This window comes from Larimichthys crocea, chromosome XXIII, assembly GCF_000972845.2.
Source record: "Larimichthys crocea isolate SSNF chromosome XXIII, L_crocea_2.0, whole genome shotgun sequence".
Taxonomy (NCBI): domain Eukaryota; kingdom Metazoa; phylum Chordata; class Actinopteri; family Sciaenidae; genus Larimichthys; species Larimichthys crocea.
In genome coordinates this window covers 14162279-14185096 of record NC_040033.1, presented here as the reverse complement: position 1 = coordinate 14185096, position 22818 = coordinate 14162279, and the positions used below count along the sequence as shown (strand labels likewise).

The following is a 22818-nucleotide window of genomic DNA, read 5'->3' as shown; positions in this document are numbered from 1 at the left end:
ATTATTTTTCCCTTTTCCTCTTTTCTCCAGGCTCTCGTGGTTCCTACAGTAGTCAACACAGCCAGGAGCCACTTCGGCCCTTGGGGTCCCCAGAGCACCACATAGATCCCATCTATGAAGAACGTGTCTATCACAACAAGGGGCCCATGAGGAGCCTTAGCCAGAGCCAGGGGCCGGACACAGGTCCCTATCGCAACAACACCGGTAAGATCCTCATGGCATCAGTTACACAGATGCAGTTTCATTCTATAATGTCTTTGCACTCTACCTGTATGTGTTTATCTTTGTTTACACAGTCACACAGCACACAGTCACCTCATGTTAATTGCTGCTTGCTTTACCTAGTGTCAGGTACACGTGATAAATGTACAACAACACTCATCAGGACAAACTTTTTCCCTACGTGAGTTGAATGTAACAGCCCTTTTATTGTTTTGGTTAATGATCCTTCTTTGTGCTGTGCTGCTAATCAGCCCCACTTTCCCATTTCAATCAACTGCACCTAACTCAGGGACAATAGAGAAAATACATGAAAGAGAGAAAAAAATGAGTATTGAAAAAGCCATCACCGACCCTTTTCTTATTTAGAAAGTACACATTTTGAACCTTTCAGTTTTTTCCAAATTGGGAATGACGTACACTTGGGTACGTTTTCTATCAAACACACTCAGACACACTGATTCTCATCCGCTAACTCTATTGTTGCCAGCAATGTATTTTTAATAGGGCCTCATTGAGCTTATCTCAATGTGGGTTTAGGTACGCCATGTTAATCCCATTACCGTATCATACCCACATGAAAACACTCAAGTCTGTCACGCCACGTTCACAGCTCCCTGGATGTCATTAACCAGCCTAGCCTTAATAGCTATCATTAGCATTTGGGTCAGAAACATAGCAGTAAATATGCCACTCCAGACCAGTGTTTGAGTTGATCAGTTTGACTCACTTGAAAGGAGCGCGAATTGCCTTTAAGCACAGAGCATAGCTTTTGAAGCACATTTCAGTGTTAGGGGGTCATTGGCTTTGCTCTTTTTTTTGGTGGGATATCGCTTTGATTACTTCTGGTATAATTCTGAATAGAGCGATAGGATTGTCTTTGCAAGCGGGAATTAATTAAATAAGTGCACTTCAGTAGTGTAGAGAGGGGGTCCACTGTTATCTATAATTTACTGTGCCTTGTATTTGTAGTTTCAATAGATGGGTATAAGAAAACGCACAAAGGAAATTTGCACTGCAGCTACAAAAATCAATAGGCTGTGGATTAGACCATGTACATTTAATTGCAACGCTTGAGGTTTACAATACGCTTCCCCTATGATACAATATTTTAATAGATTGTCTCGTGCAGTTTGAGCCAGATTTTCCATCAAAGTACAGCAGCATGAGACTTTTTCACTCCATACACAATTTGTATCCCTGTGGTTCTCTACACACCAAAGATGAACTGCACCTTGAAGTCACTGGGCCATTGAATAAAAGCTTGGCCTTAGCACAGCATATTTTAAAAGTCATGTGAATAGCATGTACAGCGACTAGGAGGTTGTCTAATAAGTATTCATAAAGCGCAGAGTGATAGCACATAGTGAACTGATAAGAGCTTTGCTGACATGGTGAGCGGTAAGTCATTAATTATGTCATTGTGCCTTTTCTTGGCAATGGCAGCCTCACATTATTGGTTCATTAAGCTGGCATGGATCAATGTAATTAATGCTATAAGTCATTCCTTTGCTGGAATGAGAAGGGAGACATTTGTGTGGCTATTTCACTCCAAAGTTTGCAAAGCTGTAGTCAGTGGGTCTATATAAAGTGCACAGTGTTGGGCTAATTCAAGGCCAATTTAAAACAAGGCATTTGCAGTCAAATGAAGCTCACAGTATTCATTGAGAGCGTGGGCCACCACATTACTTAACCGGACACTTAACAATGAAGAGGAGCTGCGTGATACAACAAAAGCAATTTAAGGGACTATAATTGTACATGCAGTTTTTTTTAGTGGCTGTTTCCTGACCCAGTTTAGGACAGAGACACAGGAGGAAAGAAATAGGGAGCAAACAGGACATGAAGAAGAAGCAAGTGGAGTAGACACATAGTGGGGTCAAGGCTAATTTCATCAAATTTGTTAAGTTTGTAGAGGCAAAACATCTTATTAACAACCAAATCAAGCACATTGTGCTACATTGTTCAGTTCAAGCACCTACACTCCTACATGCAACTGTCTTTTTTTAACAGTGGGCACTACTCGCTGAGGATTTACTTTATATTTTAAGGAGCTTCTGTCAGATCTCAGCCTTTCCATCAAGTAACAACACCACTAACCAAACGTGTGGTCTCGGGAAGTCTGCCGGCACTTTCTTGCGGCGCAGTGGACAACAGTTTGACAACACACTTGACAATTCAGTCAGGTCTGGTTTAGAACACCATCAGTTGCTTAACCTGTCTGTCTGTCGCAGCTCAGTTCCCTTACATGTTGATTGTTGGCCTGAGTGTTACTGTAGATTAAAATCATTGTCACCACATCGAAATACAACTGAGGGAAATCTAAAAATAAGTCTCTACTAAACATCTGCTCTGCCTGTGTGAGGGTTTGTGTTTGGACCTCTCTCTCTCACACGCATGTACCTTTCTTCAGTTGTTCTCACTCTCTTCATCCTCTTTTTTTTATCTGCCCAGCACATATATGCAGCCAAGCACATCACAACAATATTGTGCTTATGTGTGGCTGTGTGTTTCTGCGCTATGCATGATGTGGAGGCAGTAGCGTGCAGTGTTTCATTCTTGGATTAAACCAGGCCAGCGCCCCAGAGGACTGCAGGTTAATGTGGCCTATTTCAAGCGATTATTCCTGCATGGTCACAGCGTCTCTAATGCACACGCAGAGGAATCGCAGCAAGAAAAAGCCTCAGGATATGGTTTACGCATTTGTTTATTTTTTCCAAAAAGACATTGTGTGTTTTTAAAATCAGCCTGCAGTTTGTCGGTATGCTTTCCTTTCTCTTCAGTGACCTCTCTCTCCTTCTGCTTTTTATCTTTTTTTCAGTTTTTGTATCCGTTTTCTTTTATTTCCTTCTCGTTTATCTCATCTATTATAGTCTCTATTAGTGCACATCAGTGACTTGCAGACACTTACTTTCATGCCCTCCTTCTCTTTACTTCCTTCCCACTTTGCTCTGACTTTCCCTCCTTGTTTTTTTTTCCCTTTTTCCCTCCTGCCTTTGCTCTTCCCTTTGTACCCTCCCTCCTTATTTCATGAAAGCTATCTTGGCCTGTATTAATGACTCGGACCACTGGGAATAACAGCGTCTCTGAATGGATGTGGCACTTTTTCTCTTTAATAGCCTATCATCAGACCTGCACGTAGCTCAGGTAGCGACAGCGAGAATGGGTAGATTCACTGCCATGGCTATTTGTCAGTTGCATCTAGTAGCCAGGTTGAACTATTGCTGTTGATAAGGGGTGTTATGTAGTTTAACATTGCCCCCCCCCCCCCCCCCCCCAGTATCCTCGGAGGAGACAGACACAAATTCGTCTACAATCATTAATCAATAAGCCACAGTTAGTAACAAGGCTATACTTTCTCAGCCATTAACAGAACCAGAACCAGATAACCAAACGATGCAGAACTGCATGGGAAAAACTTTGGGAATTCACATTTTGTGTCAAACTTGACAAGCAATTTCCATCACTAGAGAAACTCTTGTCCATCCTGTCCTTTCCTTGTTGAGTGTTTATGACTATCACCTCCTAACATTATCCTGCATCCAAGTTAAGTCCGTTGGATACTGTTATGATACTATTTACTTTGGGTAAACCATTCTTCTGTGTATATAAGTAAGAGTGGACACAGATATTTGCAGATGAATAATGTTTTTTAGTCATTTAGTCTGTTTTTAGGTAAATCTGGTGACGAGTGTGCTGTTTTAAGAATTATAAAAATGTGAACACACACCTCTTAATATCAAGATTTCTCATTTAAATTCATATAGTTCCCAGGACAAAGTATCAGCTCTGTTACATAAGCATAAGCAGTGTAAGTGTGTGAGTGTGTGTATGTCGATATCAAAGAGGAATTATTTTTGCGTGAATTAGCTTCAGAGCACTGGTCTCATTCGCTTTAGGGTAAATGCGCACACATACGGAAAACATGCGCAGTAAGAAGGAGGGAAAGAAATATGAAGAAGGCTTTCCATCAAACCATTAAACCAATCTGCTTTCCCCTTTAAATCTACTGTGTTCCTTCTGTAATGAGATCTGACACCCTAATGAGGGGGACAGAACAGAGAGAGTGATGGAGGATGGAGAGATGAGAGAGAAAAAAACAAGCCCAGGAGAGCAGGGAGGAATGGGTAAAGACAAAGAGGGCTGCAGTTACCGCTGCATCTTCTGACCAAGAGGCAGGAAAAGTCCAGGGCAGCTCTTAAATAGAAATAGTGACAGATTCTTAAAAGGGAAGGAAAGAAAGGAAAAGGCTCACTTTCATCTGGCACATGTCCTGCAGTGTGCAAATGTGGTTTATAATACTAATTGTAGTCACTTTGGCTGTGTGTGTATGCATTTAGGCAGCTATAGTTGATGGACATTCAATTGTATTTCATTGTTTGAATATCATTTGTAGCTTTTTTTAAAAATGCATTCCCACATACATTTTAACATATTTACACATTATTCTACAGCTTTAAGCTACATGCCAAAACACACTGTATGCTTAGAAAAGGACTCTTATAATGTACTGTATATATCAGTATATGTACTGTATATATCAGCAATGGTCCAATTACAGTGTTTTGCACCAGTCATAGCGACTGTGTGGGTGAAGTAGACTTTTAACCTGTAGCCTTGGATATTTCTCAGTCTCAATAGACCTTAATCGCCATTACTTAATCAATTAGTGCCCCATAAAACCTCAGTGCAGGAAACTAAAGCCCTGCAGCATTGTTAGACCTTTTGGCTAAAGCATCTCCCCAGTTACTCCAGTGTGTCACTCACCAGGCACTGTCTATTGCCAGGTTAGATTAGGTTTGTTTGGCCAGGATCAATTTCAGCTTGGCCCCTGATCCTGCTCTTCTTTTAATGAACCTCTTGTCTTTTGAACACAGGTACAGAAAGAGTTGTGATTTTTTTACACCTACTCATAAAGTGACGTTTACTCCACTGTGCAATGCTGGTAAGGTCCAGTTTATGACCAGCCAGCTCTCGACGATGTCTTCACTTAATTCAGTTGAGAGTCAATTTGATTGAAATTGAAAAAAATTGTGAACAAACAGGGAAGGAAGGAAAGGGCACTAATGAAGGAAGTGAGGAAGAAAGGGAGTGAAAATTGATTTATTTCTCTGCATTTTCAGATGAGTTTTTCGCTGATGTAGTGTGTTTTCCAACAGATGAACTGAACTGTGACAGGCAATAAAACTGTGACCTGCTGTACTATTCAACTTAGTGGACAACAACTCAATTTACAAGTTGAATCCTGGTGATTTATATTGTGGCTTAAATTTGAGTTTTTGCTGAAGCCTCAGAAAGCTTTAATGACCAGCTCAAAAAGCATCTGACTTACTCTACAGATCAGCACAAATTCTCTCCCTTGCGAAAACATATGGTACTTCCTAAATGTGGGTTTAATTTAAGTTGGTGTTTGTCATCCTGCACCACCCTCTCTTTCTTTTTCTCAAAACACATGCATGGAAACATACAGACATAAACACATTCCACTTGTGTCCCATGCTATCTCGGTTTACGTGATTAGCATATTCTCAGCAGCGGTGAATCCATAACTGTTGCAAGAAGCATTCATTTGTTTATTTTTTCTGTTCTCAAAGATCACACGGATAAATTTGAAGTCAGCACAGCTTTTGACTGTCTTCATCAAATGAAAACAAACGTTCATATCTGCTGTTTAAAGCATGTTTTATTCATTAATTGATTCACAGCTTATCGGTGAATACATTGCTCATTACTTCTGTGTTTGCTCTTTGTCTCCCTATTGTTCCTTATCACTCCATAAATACATATAAATAACCTGCCATCACATTGGTATGATATCTTTATCGTCAACAATTCCCCTGAGAAGCACCTTTTAGAACTATTTCACTGTCACTACATTATTCAGACTGAATCAAACTCAAATATGCACTGTTAGTAAGTCATGCTCAGGTTAAGTGCGATATCTATCCATTTGCTGACCCACTTATCTTATTCAGGGCCGTGGGGGGGCTGCAGTTTATTTCAGCACACAGTGGGTGAGAGGCAGCATACATACAGGAGAGGAATTCACATTGCACCTGGGTGATAAAGAGTGTCCTATCCACCCAACCTGTATGTCTTTGCAGTGTGGGAGGGAAAAAAGGAGCATCTGGAGGAAAACCCACATAAACACAGGGGAAATGCAAACTCGATACAGAAAGGCCGCAGCTGTCAGATTCAGATCCTTGCTGCGAAGTGACAAGAACTGAGCCACCATGGTTCCCGTAACTGTGATCCTCTAGTCACTATGAGCCATAAATAGCCCCATGATGCTTATGTTTGAATGTGTTTTATTGGCCCTCACATTGTCGGATATTTGTCATTACAAATAATTCAGAGAATCGTTTATGAAATAAAATAATAAAAAAACAAAACAAACATAGAAAATATAATGTAAAATCAGACTTGGTGACACTGGAAATGTGATGCAGAGGCTAGCAGATGTTGCAGATGTTCTTAGCGACAGTAATTTTATTCTAATGTGAGACAAGGCAAGCTGAGGCAAGTTTACTTGTATAACACATATTAACAAGGGAACTCAAAGTGTTACTTTAGACATAAAAAGACGCTGCGACGAGATAAAGAAACACAAGACAATACAAACAAACACATTTGATACTTTTTAGGCATTTTACAATTAGTTGGGCGACTAAGGCCAAACTGGCAACCCCTGTAAACTGTATTTATTTTATTACTCATTTTCTCCCACTTTGGGGGTGCTGTATGCCTTATATAAGCGGAACACCCTTTTTATGACTTTCACTATTGTCCTTCCACAGTATGAACATTTAGCAGCAGCCACTGGCCTGGAGCCCCTGCTGTGTCTAAGTGGCATGCTTGGAGAAAGACATGGCACCTTGACTCATATAGACATGTCCTACAGCTCCCACACTGTAAAACGCTCTATACCTGATACTGAAAGTGCAAAGGAGGGCATTTGTTTGTGTGTGTGTGTGTATCTGTCTGTCTTTCTTTCTTTCTTTCTTTCTTTCTGTCGATGTGTGCATGTCTGTCCTCCAGTGCTTCCAGCTCAGGAACATCAAGAGCTGTGTGTTGGCCAGGAGGCTCTCCCAGGGATAAACAGAGGGAGAAACTAATCCTTACTCTACTCCTCATCCAAGCGGTGTGTGTGTGTGTGTGTGTGTGTGTGCGTGCTTCATCCATGGCCGCTCTAGGCAAGGTTATGTCCGCGTGCTGTTTCATGACCTTAAAGCATTAGAGGAAGATGTGTTACAGGCACACATGTTTAGTCCATGTCAATCACTTGCATATTTAGAAACCCATGTTTGTGTTCTTGTGCATGTCTTTGCAAGTGTGCGTATGTGAGAGAGATAGAGACCGTACTGAGGGGTTTTGTGTAATCGTGCTGAGCGTTGAAGCGTGTCGGGAGAAAGGACATGTCCTCAGCTCTGATCACATAGTCTACTACAACCACAATAGAGGGAGAGAGATAGTGAGACAGAAGGGTGGTAGGAAAGAAAGGCAGAGAAAAACATGAAATGAATGGATGATGGAGAGAGGGGGGAAAAAATGGAAGCAGAGAAAGAGAGAGTGAACTACAGCCCAAGAGCGAGGGCAGGAATTGAAAGGGAAGGTTTCAGAAAAGATGGGCGAGAAAAAAAAAGATGGATGGAGGTATAGACAGAGAGGGACAGATGTAGAGGGGGAAAGAAAGAAGCAGAGAAAGGAGAAAAGGGCAAGGGAGGGATGAAGAAAAAGAGCACGACAGAGACAGAGTGGGACTGAAAGAAATGGAGGCAGAGATGAAAGAACGAGGAGAGAGGATGGACATGGAAAGCTCAGAGGATTGTTTTGATCTCCTTCTATTTTTTTTTCTCTCTCTCTCTCCCTCTCCCTGCCTCCTCCCGTTTTCCTCCATCTCTTGTACATTCAGCGAGGGCTCCCTCGTCTCAGCAGCCCAAAGAAAAAGTCAGCCCTGCTCTAAGCCAGCCGGCCCCTCAGCCGGCTGGCTAATTGCAGAGGTATCACTGTGTCAAATGACTAATAGAGTTTCCCTTCCCGTCGCTAATCTGCCAGCAGGAGCACAGCCGCGATTTGTTTACTCTACGCCGAAGCAAGGGAATACAAAGACACACCCGCCCTTTTATTTCCTCCCAAACACAATTTCACGCTGCCAGAGCGTTAGGTGTGAGGAGTGTTAGTGGAGCGCCGCGTTTGTGTGTGCGTGTCTGTTTGAATGCACAAGGCACATTTCACGATTTGTTTAATATTTCATGAAACAGCACAGTGAGTTGGCCTCGTGCTGGTCTTTAGCAAATTCATTCTTGCACTCGTATGTTTTTTGTCGTACTATACTTGAGTGGACCTTTCATTTTTTATTCTAGAACTCGGAATCTAAACTTGAACTTTTAATCTTTAAAATATACAGAGCAGCCACGCTACAATACAACAAGAAAGCAATGAAGAAAAAAAAACGTACGCAGAAATATTAACAAACAGGCAGTTGCACAAAGTAAAGGACTCCTACTGTTAGTAAAGGGCTGACACTGACCCTGATGAAGACCTCTGTGGTGTCAAAACACGTAATGCCACACTTTACCCACACAAGATGGAAAAAGGTCAGGACAAATATTGTTTCATTGTGATAGATACAGGATAATAATAAATGTGATTTCATTTCGTACATTTATGAAGATAGTGGTGTTAAAGCTTAGCTCTAATGCCATCCGTAAATGGCTTCGAAATTCTGTCAAAGTTTTCAGAGGAGCCTCATATTGCGAGTCTCAATTTCACAGGTTCAAGGTAAGGCAAGGCAAGGCAAGTTTATTTGTATAGCACAATTCTTACACAAGGCAATTCATAGTGCTTTACAGAGGCAAGGAAAAACATTGGACATTAAGACAAGCAATAGAAATAAAAATAAAAAATAAAAAAAAGAGAAGAAAATTTAGAATGTCAACAATTGAAAACATTAAACAAATCACAGGATTATGATTATGTGAAAAGAGAAAAGTTTTTAACCTGGATTTAAAAGTTCTAAGAGTTGGGGCTGATTTCAGTCCTGCTGGTAGTTTGTTCCAGTTGTTCAAGATGCTACAACACCTCGCTCAGCCATTAAGTTCATCTTGGTGGTTAAAATCGCATTATATTCTTGAAACTCAAGTCCTAACTGAAGTACTCCCAAAAGACTGAAGCCCCAGCCTGTCCTCACAAGGGCAGGAATACAAGAACACATACACAATGACACACATGCATGCGTAAACAGGCGCCCACACGCTGGTTTTTGCAAGGCAATATTGGCCTCAAAGGTCAAGCCATCAGTCAGAACAGACCATTACCAGAGCAAATGATAAATTTAGCAGCACTCCATTTACTTAGGGTTGGAGAAGAAGAGAACAAGAGCAGACAGAAAGATTGAGTAAGGGAGAAAATGGAATGCATAAAGAAGCGTGAGGAAGCTGAATACAAAGTAACAGAATGTGGAAACAAAAGGACGAGCGAACACAGCAATTTGGCAGGACATTTTGGGGGGGGGGATTTCTTTGTCGTTATGTTCACTACCATCTCTATCATTTGTGCTTTCTTTGTCTTTTTCTTTTTCAACTCGTACCCAAGGACATCCCTGTTCGGTGGTCATAACACAGGCTATGAAAATAATATGACAGGTCATTTTTTGTGTGTGTTTTCCTTCCCTCTTCGTTCCGATGTTCTCCCTCTTTGGCTCTGGGCTTCATCCTATTTGGGTGACAAGTCTCTTGGTGAGTGCACACTGACACTGGTGGTGTTAGCCTAAAGCCTCAGCTACTAATGAGACTTTCAGGAAGACAGACATACCACAGAGACACCATTCAAAGACTGCAGAAAAGACAGGGATTTTCTTCTGATGAGAGTAACTCTGCTTCATTAACCCCCTATACCCTCTGTTCTACATGTCTGTACAGTCACTAACTTCCTCACCTCTTGTTTCCTTCCTCTGGCCTTTAGATTGTCTCTTTTCTAAACTGCAGCTCTATCCCTCATCTCAGCTGGTTCTCTCTTTCCCAGGCTCTCTCACTGTTTCTCTTTCCCTGCCTAATTCTTTGGATCTTTGTCAAATTTGGGGCATCAGTAGAAAAGCTCATGCAGCATTCAGCCTCATGGGCATTGCATAGCAAAGTCTGAAAGTTAGATTTTTTGACTGGCAAAGGATTTTTTTTTTTTTTTTTTTTTTTCTAACCTGATTTTAGAGTTAGGAAATAAAAAAATATGCTGATGGAGTTACATCATCCAAAAGGTTCCTTAGTGCCTCTGGTAAGTCGATTGATGGCGTATACCAGATTTGTTGGGGAGGATTCAAATAAGAGCTTTGATTGTTGAGAATTGGTTTAATCTGTCTCATACGTGGGCAGATCAGATGTGTGTGTTTGTGTGTGAAAAGTGTGAGAAAGAGAAAGGTGAAAAAGATAGAGATAAGAGGGTTTTGAAGGTCAAGTAAATGCCACTACTGGAGACAGTGCTAAAGAGCAAGTTTGTTGGTCACATAACGATGAGACACTCAACCGATGAGACACTCTGCGTCAACACACCCACATTCACGCAACCTCCATCCCTTTGTTGATTTAGTGTTTATGTGTGTGGGGGCTTATAGAACGTGTAAGTGTGTGTGTTTATATATATGTTCCCGCCCGTACATTGTTTTATGAGATACATGGGAATGCTTGTGACTTGTGTATGTGGTGAGTGTGTGTGGTCTGTATTTTGTGTACTTTTCCCACCTCGACATGTTTTAAAGGCTAATTCTCTTCGTAACAGGAGGCACATTGGCTTGTGTTAAAACCCCAGTCAATCACACGACCATATATTGATTTCAAGGCTCTGTGATTTATCACGCGCTCCCTGAAGAACACATTTACGGTGTATTTGCATGTGCGTGTTTTGGTGTGCACGTACCTTGGGTCCTAAAGACAGATGAGATTGATCCCCCTCACACCGTCTGTCTCAGTGTTTTTACAGCCAGAGAAACGAGTCCCCCAGACTCACATTAACTTCTTGATATATGACTGATCAGCCGCTCCAGCACGACAGGGAGGAAAGGTGACAGCAACTGTGCCCCTGCAGGCTGCTTACATTGCGAAGCAACTCCCCATTCAGTCTCCATCTCACTCTAAAGTGCGACAGCTTTGGTGTTTTACTTTTTACTTTTTTTATTTTATGTATTTTTAGTCTTTATTGCTCAACAGGCAGATGTCTCATAGTGTGGAAAAAGTTTTTGCAATTGTCCTCTTGCTACCTGCAAGTATGTTTATAGGCAGAGTTTCTATTTTTCATTGCATGGGATGGAAGCTAATGAGTGACATTGTTTGCAAACCCTCTGTGTCATGGAAACTGTTGTTAAAGGTTTTTTTTTTTTTGTTTTTTTTTACAAGGACACTGTACTTCACATATAAATAAGTTAAAAATTGTTAAACATGAGGATTTTTCAGTATTGTCATGAAAACAGCCACATAACACTGTGAATACAGTTTATAGTGTTTAGTTTGTAGTTGGTTATTCTGTGTATTTTATGCTTTAAGCAGTCAGTAAAGTGATAAACTTTAGCTTGCTCACCATTTGTTGATTTTTCTCTTCTCTCTCTCCAACTCTTCCCTCTGTTGAATATTGGTCCTTGTTGTGAATCCTGGGCATGTGGCCAATATTTATCCATCCATATGGAGACACGGTTGTCTTTTCCCAACAACCTGTTCATCTCTGTGTCTGACTTTCTGCTTTTCCACTTTCCACTCGTCTTTTCTCCTCTCCTCTCTTTTCTCTCATCTTGTCCTTCTCCCTTCACCTTTCCTTTTGTCTCCTCCTCCCCTCCTCTCCTCTCCTCCTTCTTCGGTCTCCACCTCTGCCCCATAGACCTGATCCAGTGTGTCCATGACCAGGTCCTAAGTTATGTCCTCTGTCCCTACTTTCCCACCATAGCTCCCTCCTCCCCCGGTGTCGACTCCGCCCCTTTGCAGCGCACAGGAAGTCACAGCACGGGGACAGGAAACTACAGCCGTGGCGGGACCAACAATTATGCCACAGTGGGACCAGGCTACACCTCAAGCGGAGGTGGTGGAGCCGGAGACTTGTATGGCTCAGACCCCTATGTGGCGGACCCCTACCGCACCCTGCAGTACTGCCCCTCGGTGGTAGAATCGCCCTACAGCAAATCTGGACCAGCCCTGCCGCCTGAAGGCAGCTTGCAGCGCTCACCCTCAATCGACTCTATTCAGAAAGACCCCAGGTAGGTTGAAAGTGGTGTGTGTGTATGAGTGTGTGTGTGTATGTGTGTGTGTGTGTGCACAGTATATGTGTTTTGTGACCACATCGTGCACAAGATCATGGTGCATAGCATAATTAAAAGCAGATTTCATATGTTCGGCATTGTTATATTTGTGAGGGCTGACATGCATTCCCTAAAGGCTTAACCTTAACCTTTACATATCCTTTTTTAACCCTTAATTAACCCAATGTTTGTCTCATGTGAGGTCCCTGCTTATGAACAGGTTGGGAAAATGTGAGGAATACGTAGGGCCCACAAACAGAGCACATACACACACACACACACACACACACACACACACACACACACAGAAACAGATCAATATTTCAGTCATAGTCCCATAGAAGCCATCCAGATGAATCCTCAGAGTTTCTTTGACCTGTGTGACTCCATGATTCAATTGCGAGTGCTAATCGATCAGCACTTCTCACCCATTGAAATATCACTTACTTTCAACCTACCTTTGGGTCATATTGATGTCAAACACATGACACTAAACACACATATTTTGCAAACTTCACAATAATTTGTTGATATTTTTCAAAAATCTTTTCTAAAGGATCCATATCATGGAATGGCAACAACCTTTACCTTTTGCTAAAACGCCCTTGTTTCATATTGACTGGCTTGACTAATAGATTCATAAGTTTGGATAAAAATTCACACCAACAATCCTTTTATCTGCTGTCTAGACAATTGTGACGTAAAAATTGAGCCGGGTTCAACTTTATGGCATATGATTTTTGTCCACTGCAATGCAAAAACAAAAATGTTAAGAAAAAACAAGTAATAGAAGAAAAAAAAAAGCGTTTCTCCTGTCACTCACCAGCTGCAGAAGCTTGATTTCGCCTCCCTTAGTGTCACGCTGTGTGTAAAAGAGAGAGTCCTACTGGGCTGTGATCACTTCCATCCTCTTGTCTCTGCAATTAAGCAAAGCTCACTCTCCCCTTTTTATTAATATATATTTTACAGGACTCTTGATGTATAATTCCTTTAATTACAGAGGAACGGGGAGCGAGATGTGTATGGATCAAGTCTCAGCAGCATCTGTCAATCACAAAAAAAGGCAGAGTTAGTATGAGAGAAACAATGGGTGAGAGAGACAGTGAAAGAGATGACAGAATAGGAGCGAAAGGAGGAGGAGAGAATATTCAAAACGAATAAGAAAGAATGGCAGAGTGGCGTGCACAATCAAATGAACATACAGTCCACAAGTATCTCATAATGAGGTCATCATGTTTTTTTATTTATGTAATTTGATTGACTGGCTCAAGACTGACTTTTTGTTCCACACCAACACCAATCATCTCTAATTTCCCCAGTGATCTAATTATGCAAATTAAACAGAATTCGCAAAAAATAAAAAAGATATTTTCTTTGCTCAGTTATTGACTGTGTCAAATAAACATAGTGACTCTGACTCATGGTTGGCCGCTTTGGCTCTTCCCTTTGTAAAAAGCAAACTTGTTTTTCGATTTCATATTCACAAGTTTGTGAAGCCTTTGTTGTTTGTACTTTGTTGTCTGCACTGTGTTGTTTGTGTACACAGGAAATTCTTCCTGAATTCGGCAGGAGGCAACACAGTAATATATGTTCTGTTTTCTCTAAGCTGTATCTGTACCGGACAGTTTTGTGACAAAGACACATTAGTCACAGTAACAATATAACAGTTGCAACAGTAAGTAGAAATAAGTTTCTCAAAGGGACACTGTGGAGAGCAGAAGCAAGAGGTGAACACAGGTCACCAAGATAAAGAACAGTTTCATGGATTGCAGTATCACATGTATACACACATATAGTGCGCTCACTGATATGAAAACAGAGAGAAGCCGAGGATCATGGTAATGCCGAGTGAAGAAAAGAAGGAAAAAAATACGATGTCATGCATATCAGAGAGCTTGAAATTTGAATGCTCATTACAGGATAATCCTGCCAATGTATTATTCTATTTATACAGCTGTGGAGATCAAATTTAGTTTTCATACAGTCGGTCATTTGCTGCCATTCATCACGGTGCAGTATGGAAGACAACGTTTAAATCTTTGCTGCTCTTACTGTCTGATCAGCTTGAATAAAGGCAGTGGAAAAATGTAAAAGTTAACTGCATTTTTAAAGTTTAAAGTCAAAATGGGAGTCTCTCCTTTTTCCTTCTTCCTTCCTCCTTTCTTATTTTTGCGTGTATTTGTTTCTGTTTCATGAAAAACATGAATAATGTCTAATATTGATGTAATATCCCTATGAGGCATATTGATTGTTGCAGCTACCATTCACATCACACCCTTCTGACACATTCTCTCCCAAAACCTGAATTAACAGAAATTCTGCTCAACTCACCCTATTGTTATTTATTTTTATCTAGAACTGATGGATACTGGAAAAAATATCTGTATGTAATTTACATTAAAACAACTAAAGTCACATCAGGATAACTTTTAGAACTTTTAAAAGAGGCTCTGTAGATCACATAAAAGCTGTTTTATTAAGTCATTTTGGTTTATAAACACATACATAGCAATTATCTTTACTGTACTTGCAAGAAAGTGTTTATTATTGGCCCATTGGAGTCATTAACATACTTACTCATTTGCACAAGCGCACATAAGAGATCACTTTGTTTCCCTTTCTGCTTCAGGCTTCATATGCTCCATGTACACAGAACCCCAAAAGACATTGTTTTCCCTCCTGTTGCAATTTATTTAAGACTGTAAACCTGACTCCACCTCTAAATGAATGTAGCCATTTTGTACACAGTTCCAGTTTGGGAGCTCTTTTGTGTGTTGAATGCCCCCCCGCAGAGTTCAATAAAACCATATTTAATTAAAAGTTATTCATGTCTACTTTAAAATTCAGACTTTACTAGCTGGGGCATGATGATGTAAAAATGCTTTAGACTCAGCGTGTTGTTTACTTTTATTCATTTAGGCCAGCCATGAACTCCAAGGTATTTAGAACCACAGGTAGCCAAAGTGCATAAAACCTGAAAACAAGGGAACATTATTAGTGGATCCTTAGAAATATGAACATATTGCTCTGGCTAAAACTACAAAAAGACAATGTACACGTTCAGTGCTTAAATGCAAATCAGATCTCCCACCTAGTTAAAGTGTATATTTAAGGATATGGAGAGATAAACACCATTTACTTTCACCAAAACCAACCAATATTGGAAAATCTCCCATCAATTTACTGTCATTAGTTCCTATTGTCTTCTAATATACTAGAGTTATACCTATATTTTTAATTATATAATAGTATATAGTCTTAGTTTTGAAAGGTGATCTTGATTTTAACTGAGGTACAGTATATAAAAATGTCTTTTAATTTGTACATTTTGATATCTATATAATCTGTTACTCTGCTTTATATCATAACATACATTTCTCTCTGCCATGAGGTTAAATGGCCACCTACTCAAACGTCACTCTCTCTCTTGCTGTAATTGGATCTAGATGAGCTAACATGAAGTGCTAAATGAGTTAGCAGCAATTAGAGACAAGAAACAATCTGAGTAAGGGCAGAGGTTATATCTGTGTGCGTTAATGTGTGTAAGTGTGCAGTGTGTGCTTACAAGAAGACGATGTATTTTTGTATAATTCAGCCGCATTCTATGACTAACTTGTGCCTCTGTTACTGTATTATATGCACTTCTATATGTGTGTGTGTGTGTGTGTGTGTGCTAGTAACACAGTTAGGGGCCATTACTGTTGCAGAAGAGTGAGCACAATAGAGCAGAGGTGAGGACAGCGACACAAAGAGAAAACTCAATAATCGCTAATGGATGGGAGTGAAGAAAGGAGAAGAGGAGGACAGGGAGATAAGGGGAGGGAGGAGGGACGGAAGGAGGGAGTGGTGAAGATGAAGCAAAGGGAGGGAGACCAGATGAAAACAGCAGAAAGGGATGGAGGAAGGGAAGAAAGGAGGCACATGCAGAGAATAGGGTGGGAAGAGGTGGGAGGAGGTGGAGGGGAAAAAACTAAGGGTGTTAGATTGATGAAGATCAGGATGGGCGAAAGCGAATAAATAGAAGAATGATGGAGCAGAAGTGAGAGGGGAAAAAACCTCACCCTTCATTGTTTGCTTGTTTTCCTTTAAGCTCTCTCCGTGAATAGAAATTCTCACCCCCACTGAGTTTTCTTCCTAAATTGAATATTAAAAACATTGTAGGGAGCAAGATGAAGAGGAAAATGTTGAGCACAGACCTGCAGAACCAATAAAAGCAGGAAGGGTAAGAAGGGAAGGCAGAAACCAATAATGAAGGAAATGAAAAAGGAACAAATAAAGGGGATTGGGAGAATCTTAAACGAGGGAAGAAAGCACAGAGATACATTTGTTTAGGGAATAGAGGAAACATACCTTGAGGAATTGAAGAAAGAATAACAAAGAAGGGAGGGAACAATGTAAGATATAGTAGGGGTTTGTGAGTAAGGATAGTGAGATACACATTACCTGAGGGAGTTAGGGACCAAGGAGATGGGAGACAAGTGTTAGTGAGGAAAATGAAAAACATCATGAGTGGACTTACAGTGAGTGGAAGAGATTCAGACTGACAGGAAGAAAGTTGTAATATTGTGATCAAAAGCCAGACTGCACTATTGTTTCAACTGAGGGCGTGTGCTTGATTTATCTCATCCAACGTTCAAGCAGCCTGAAATGTAGAGACAGCACTTCAAGATAAGATAACTCCCCTCATTTACATGTTCTCCTCAAATCCAAAACGTATACACCCAGCAACAGAGGCTGTAGTGTTAGTGATGTCTGATGTTTAACTTCTTTTGTCAGGATTAAGATCGTTTCTCTTTCTGTGTCTAGTCAGAAATTACTGTGAAAATAGTCGCAACATACATTGTATAGGTAAAGGTAAAAGGAACACCCCCTGTGCCCCCATTTTTTGCTCGATACAATAGAGCTACTGACATGGAATTGCTATTTACAATGCCTGGATATGATGTGATCCGGTGTGACATGTCATTGTCACCGCTATTTACTGACAATGTTTGTTGGCTCACGGCCCGAACACATTGCTCTATTTATGGAAAATCTGCAATGGTCAGCGGTGACCCTGTACATGTACGTGGGTGTGTGTCTGTGAATGTGGTGTGTGTGTGTGTGTGTGTGTGTGTGTGTGTGTGTGTGTGTGTGTGTGTGTGTATTCCAAAGCTGTGTCAAGTGTGTGTGTATTTGTACGCATGTGTGTGTGCTTGACATTCATATGTAAGAGGTAGGGTAGGGCTGATGCAATGTATTCCCATGAGTCACACAGTCTATAGGACAATGACATGTCATTGTGTGTGCGTGTGTGAGTGTGAGTGAGTGTGTGTGTGTGTGAGTGTGTATGTTTAAGAATTATTACTCTTGTTTTCAGTGGAGAACTTCTGTCCATGTTTATTTATGTGCACACGTGTGAGAGAGAAAACAGAGCACTTGTATTCCCTTCTTGGAAACCTTATCTGTTTGTGTAAGTGTATTGCTCTGTGTGTTGGATACGTATTGTTTATGTATGACTCCACAGTCAGGATACGTGCTTTAGATGGAAATTGAGGCACTTGCAGCCCATGTGTGTGCATGGTCTCAACCATAGTAATATATTCAGAGAGGGGACTCACTTTAGTAAAAGTAAAACCCACTCACATCAACAGTGCCCATTTTACCATACGGTGCAAACGGTGCTGGGGATTACTATTGTGCAGACTGAAAACATATTCTTTGGCATTCACTTGGAATGGTTCTTTGCTGTGCTGTATAGCAGCTGTGGCAAGTCCAGCATTTTGAATTTAATATAGTGTTTTCCATTTTTACTAGTGTTCTTAGTCAACTGTTCCGCTTACTTGGTAATACAGTGAAACGTTATCTTGCATGTATTATGCTTCTTCTCTAGACACTTTCTTACTGGATTATTCCTTCAACATTTTTGCAACCACTTACACGTACGACACAACAAAACCCGCAGCCCATTGACATTGACATATGCAGATGTGTTTCTTTCAGTTAGTTTGAAAGTGATAAAAAATAGACAAAGCAACAGAGTTGGAATACTTGTCCAAAAACACAGAGATAAATTGGCTTCAAGTTTTAGTACTATGTCCGGGAACACAAATGCTATATATGTTCAGTTTGAAACATTTAGCATCATGGACACAGACACAAAGGCATGTTGGGTTTGACACTTCGAGCTGTATGGACAGAAACAAAAAGATACTTTGATTTTAAGAGTTTCAGCACCAAGGAGAGCGACACAAAACTTTGTGGTGTTTTGACACTTTCAGCACCATGGACAAAGACAAAGTTTGAGACTGTTGCCATTGCTGTAATTCAGTCATCAATCATTCAATCAGTAATTCAAACCATTGAATGCAACCATGTATTTATTCAAAAGTGAATCCGTGTATTTCTTCCGGTGCATGTATATGGATCTTTTTCTGATTGAAACAGACACTGTATAAGTTGATGAAGGATACATTTGGGAAGAGAATGAAGGCAAGGGAGGGAATGAGAGGCAAGGACAGAACTGGAGAGAGCCAGTCAGTCCATTTCTGTCCATTGTTATTAATCTGTGTTCTACATCAGACATAGAAAATGGGATGAAGGAGAAAAAAGTGGCAATGAGAGAAAGATAAAAGAATGGGTTAGTAACTGGGTGACTCAGGGAAAGAGACCAAGGATGGGAGGACAGTAAGGGCGTGAGAGGCACAGTCACAGGGTGAGCGAGGGATTTAGAGAGAGAGAGAGAGAGAGAGAGAGAGACAGATAGGAGGACACACTCTATTGGCTCTCAGCACGGCCCAGGGGTAATTTCCTCTCCACATGAGAAATGCATGCTGGGATATGGAATTACCTCCAAGGGAGGGTAATGATGCATTGCCAGAACCTTGGCCCTGAGGCACAGCTGTGTGTGTGTGTGTGTGTGTGTTTGTGTGTGTGTGACTGTTTGTGTGTGTGTGTGTGTGTGTGCGCGCATGCATCTGTGCCCTGGCCATCATCCCTGCCTGTTCTGGGTAAATTGCCCGTTGTAGTTATTTTCCTTTTCTGAGGTGGCCTATCTGTTTTCGCGCGTGTGTGTGTGTCTATGTGACCTTGGGATGATAACAAACCAGTGTGTTCTACCTTCTTCTCTGCTACAGTGAGCTTCACCCTAAATCTGAGCTTTGGGAGATGGACTAAAGAGAGACAGGCAGACAAAAAGATGTGTATTAGGTGGGAGACCATTTGGTAGTCATACAAGGGAGACACATTTATACAAACATTAACATGTAAACTTGAGCAGTAAGATGAATGGTAGAAGTTGGAACATAGATCAGATTTATACATAACCATAAGTAAAGGTTAAGGCTAACAGGTAGATGATATGTGGCTCTCGGGCAGTGATAAATCAGAATAGAAACTGTAGACTTAATTGCTGTGTTCAATGTTTCAGTGGTTGAAGGACATTTTCCTATTGCCCGTGTGTGTAGATGCACACTCAAATGTGTGCAGTCGGTAATGAATCTGTCATGTTCTTTTGATCAAATCACTGCATTATTGTTTTTTATGGTAATTACTGCCACTAGCATTTCTTCGATTAACATTCATCAGACCTTTCACACACATACACAGAAACAGGCACACATACAAATGCACCTAATCAGCACTACAAATGAATCTATAGGGTATGAAAAAAAGGTTCACGTATGACTTTCCAGCTGCTTCATACTCAACAAAAATACGTCAATGGATGCTTCCCATCTCTCCATTTCTCTGCCGCTCTGTCTCCTGACACTGGCGGCATTTGGGAGGGATTATGGGAAAATGTCACACCAGCAGAATTACTGTATATCTTCTCTCCTCCCCATGCCTCACTTCAACTCAGCTCTCCTCCAACTCATGCTTGAGAGCAGCACCGCCTAACCACACTCCATCCATGGAGAGTTTTAATGCTAACTAAGTCGATTAAGTCAGTTTCAACCAATTTTTCAACAGCTCCGTTATCGTTATCTTAAGATGTATTAAAATGAATAAAAACATTCAATTTCATTTTTACCTGCTTGGAAAAAACCCCAATGAGGTTTGAAACAAATCCAGCTGTTTGTGTGATTGAGTAGTTCATTTATGTCAACATAGTTGACGTAGCACAAACAAAAAGGTTTCAGACCAAATATCTGTCTCGGAGCTCTATCTGTATTTAAGCCTGCCCCCTTAAAAGTTGATGAATCCAGAAGAGTGATTAGAAAGAGAGGACAATGTGAGGTAGGGCAGCGCGACTCCACTTTGTTGCCTATTCTAACGCCCTCTGTTGATGGTCAGGTGATGACTGTCAGTGAACTCTGCCAAAACCACTTTAGAGCCAGAGGGTGGTACAACCTCCTCTACAGCCGTCCACTGTGGTTGACTCTTCATCTGACAGAGCTGTCAACAGCCCAGCAGGAGAGACACACCATGGTGCACTAGTGTTTCAGCTGAACTATGAGCAGGACACACACTTTTACTCTTTAATGTTTTCACATCACAGATTAAAACATGAGATTCGTATAGACTGATATAGAAGTTTGCTGTGGTACTGAATGGAAAAAAAATCTTTGTATTGAACAGCCGAATCCGATACGATTGACACATATCTGAGCTGGAAACAGCCCTAATATTATGATGAGTCCTGCTGAAACATATTTTTCTTTATATGGATCTCTGGGTACAGCTCAGAGTGATTGTAGACTACATCTAACATGACTGCTGACAGATTTCAGTTACATGTGTAGCACAGTGCTATCAATGGAACGGCCCTCATGAGACAATGCTGCTAAGATTTTTTTTTTTTCCCTTGGACTTCAGCGGAGTCTCGCATGAACTCAGCACTATCGACTTTACACTCAGAGAAATGTATCTTGTCCTTAATTACCTCTTTTATTAACATCCACCACAGACATTAATGTCAAGCAGTCGTACATCTTGCATGCCACTGCTATCTTTGAACAAGGCTCAGTCTTCCATGATGCTGCAGATGTTAAGGTCAGTGAGTTGTATATCTCATGTGCAGGAGAGGGATCTTGACCTTTTCAGCTGAGTTGCTTGCAGGAAATCAAGCATTGAGTGGTTGTTATTAGACCCAGCGGGACTCAGTAATGACCACAGGACTTAAATAAAGCTGAAATTGGGAGAACGGAAGTACGGACTGTAAGATTAAGAAAGGATTTAGATACATAGAAACAGGGAGACACACTGATTAAAATTTACACAAAGATAATCTCAATGCAGAAGATGTGAGGAAAGATGCAATTTTGTCATGGTTGCTGAGCTCATTTGAAATTAGAATTGCGATACTTTCATAGTTGTCATAAATGTTATAGGTGATTACATTTAGTCATGCCTCTGTGTCGGTAGTTACCTGCTGCAGAGGTACAAAAGCACCTGTGTATTACAGTCATCTCATAATATATCCCTGTGGAAGAGCAATTGCTAAAATAAAACACTTGCATGCCCGCTCACAAAAGATATATCCAAACAAACCAGTATTGTTTTTAATCTAAATTTCTATTTCTCATCATGCTAATTGAAGAAGACGTGTGTTGCGTGACACTACATAAGAATAAAGCAGCAGCTAACAGAGTGAGATTATTTTAGAGAAACATTGTAATAAGAAACTTTTTCAAGTGTAAGCACAGTATGCTCACTTTTTATCGGTCACATATTGTAGTTTTGACCTCTTTGTCTCTTTACAAGTTAGTCCCTTTCCCTCCAGGAGATTTTACTTTGCTTCTTGGCAGAGAAAGACGACCTCTCATATAACATTTTGACACATGTAACACTTAAATTCTCCAGTGAGCCCTTTAAAAAAAACTACAAAAAAAAAAAAAACAGTTACTGTTAGTATCGTAGTAGAACAGAGAGTGACAAGACACTTTGGAAAGCTCCGTAAGCTGTATTCAAACTTGCAAGGTCACAAGAGCATTAAATTAAATACAGTTCAACCGACTGGGGCAGTACTGTGTGGTTGTGACTGGAACGTCATTGCTTTGATCCCAACACTGTCAGGATAAATCTGGATAGGGAAGTGACACAGTAGCACTTGAAGCTCCCTCCTTACCACCCACCACTGTAGTGCCCTTAAACCCCTCAACAATTCTAGTTTAGCTCCTCAGATCCCACCAGATCAAACTGTGTCAGTGTGGATTAGGATGTTCATGGAAAAGCATACATGTCCACCTCTGTTAAATAAAGTTCAACAATAGATTCATTGATGGCACCGTGCTGATGGTAGTCCCACAATGGTTATTTACTTTGTGAAGGAATTCTGTTATCTGTTATCTACCTTGCAGAATAGGTGTTTGGCTGTCTTGTTATTCATTTAATTATTTATTTTC

At 40.7% G+C, this 22818-nt stretch overlaps 1 protein-coding gene across 2 annotated transcripts in view; it reads left to right on the top strand.

Annotated features, from left to right (window-relative positions):
• The window catches only part of ctnnd2a (catenin (cadherin-associated protein), delta 2a), a 249046-nt gene that overhangs the window by 140215 nt on the left and 86013 nt on the right, over positions 1-22818 (top strand). For both annotated transcript variants that reach the window (XM_027274434.1, XM_027274435.1), the window contains exons 11-12: positions 31-204; positions 12145-12451. In XM_027274434.1, coding sequence (XP_027130235.1) covers positions 31-204; positions 12145-12451 — 481 coding nt within the window. The remainder of the gene's footprint in view (positions 1-30; positions 205-12144; positions 12452-22818) is intronic.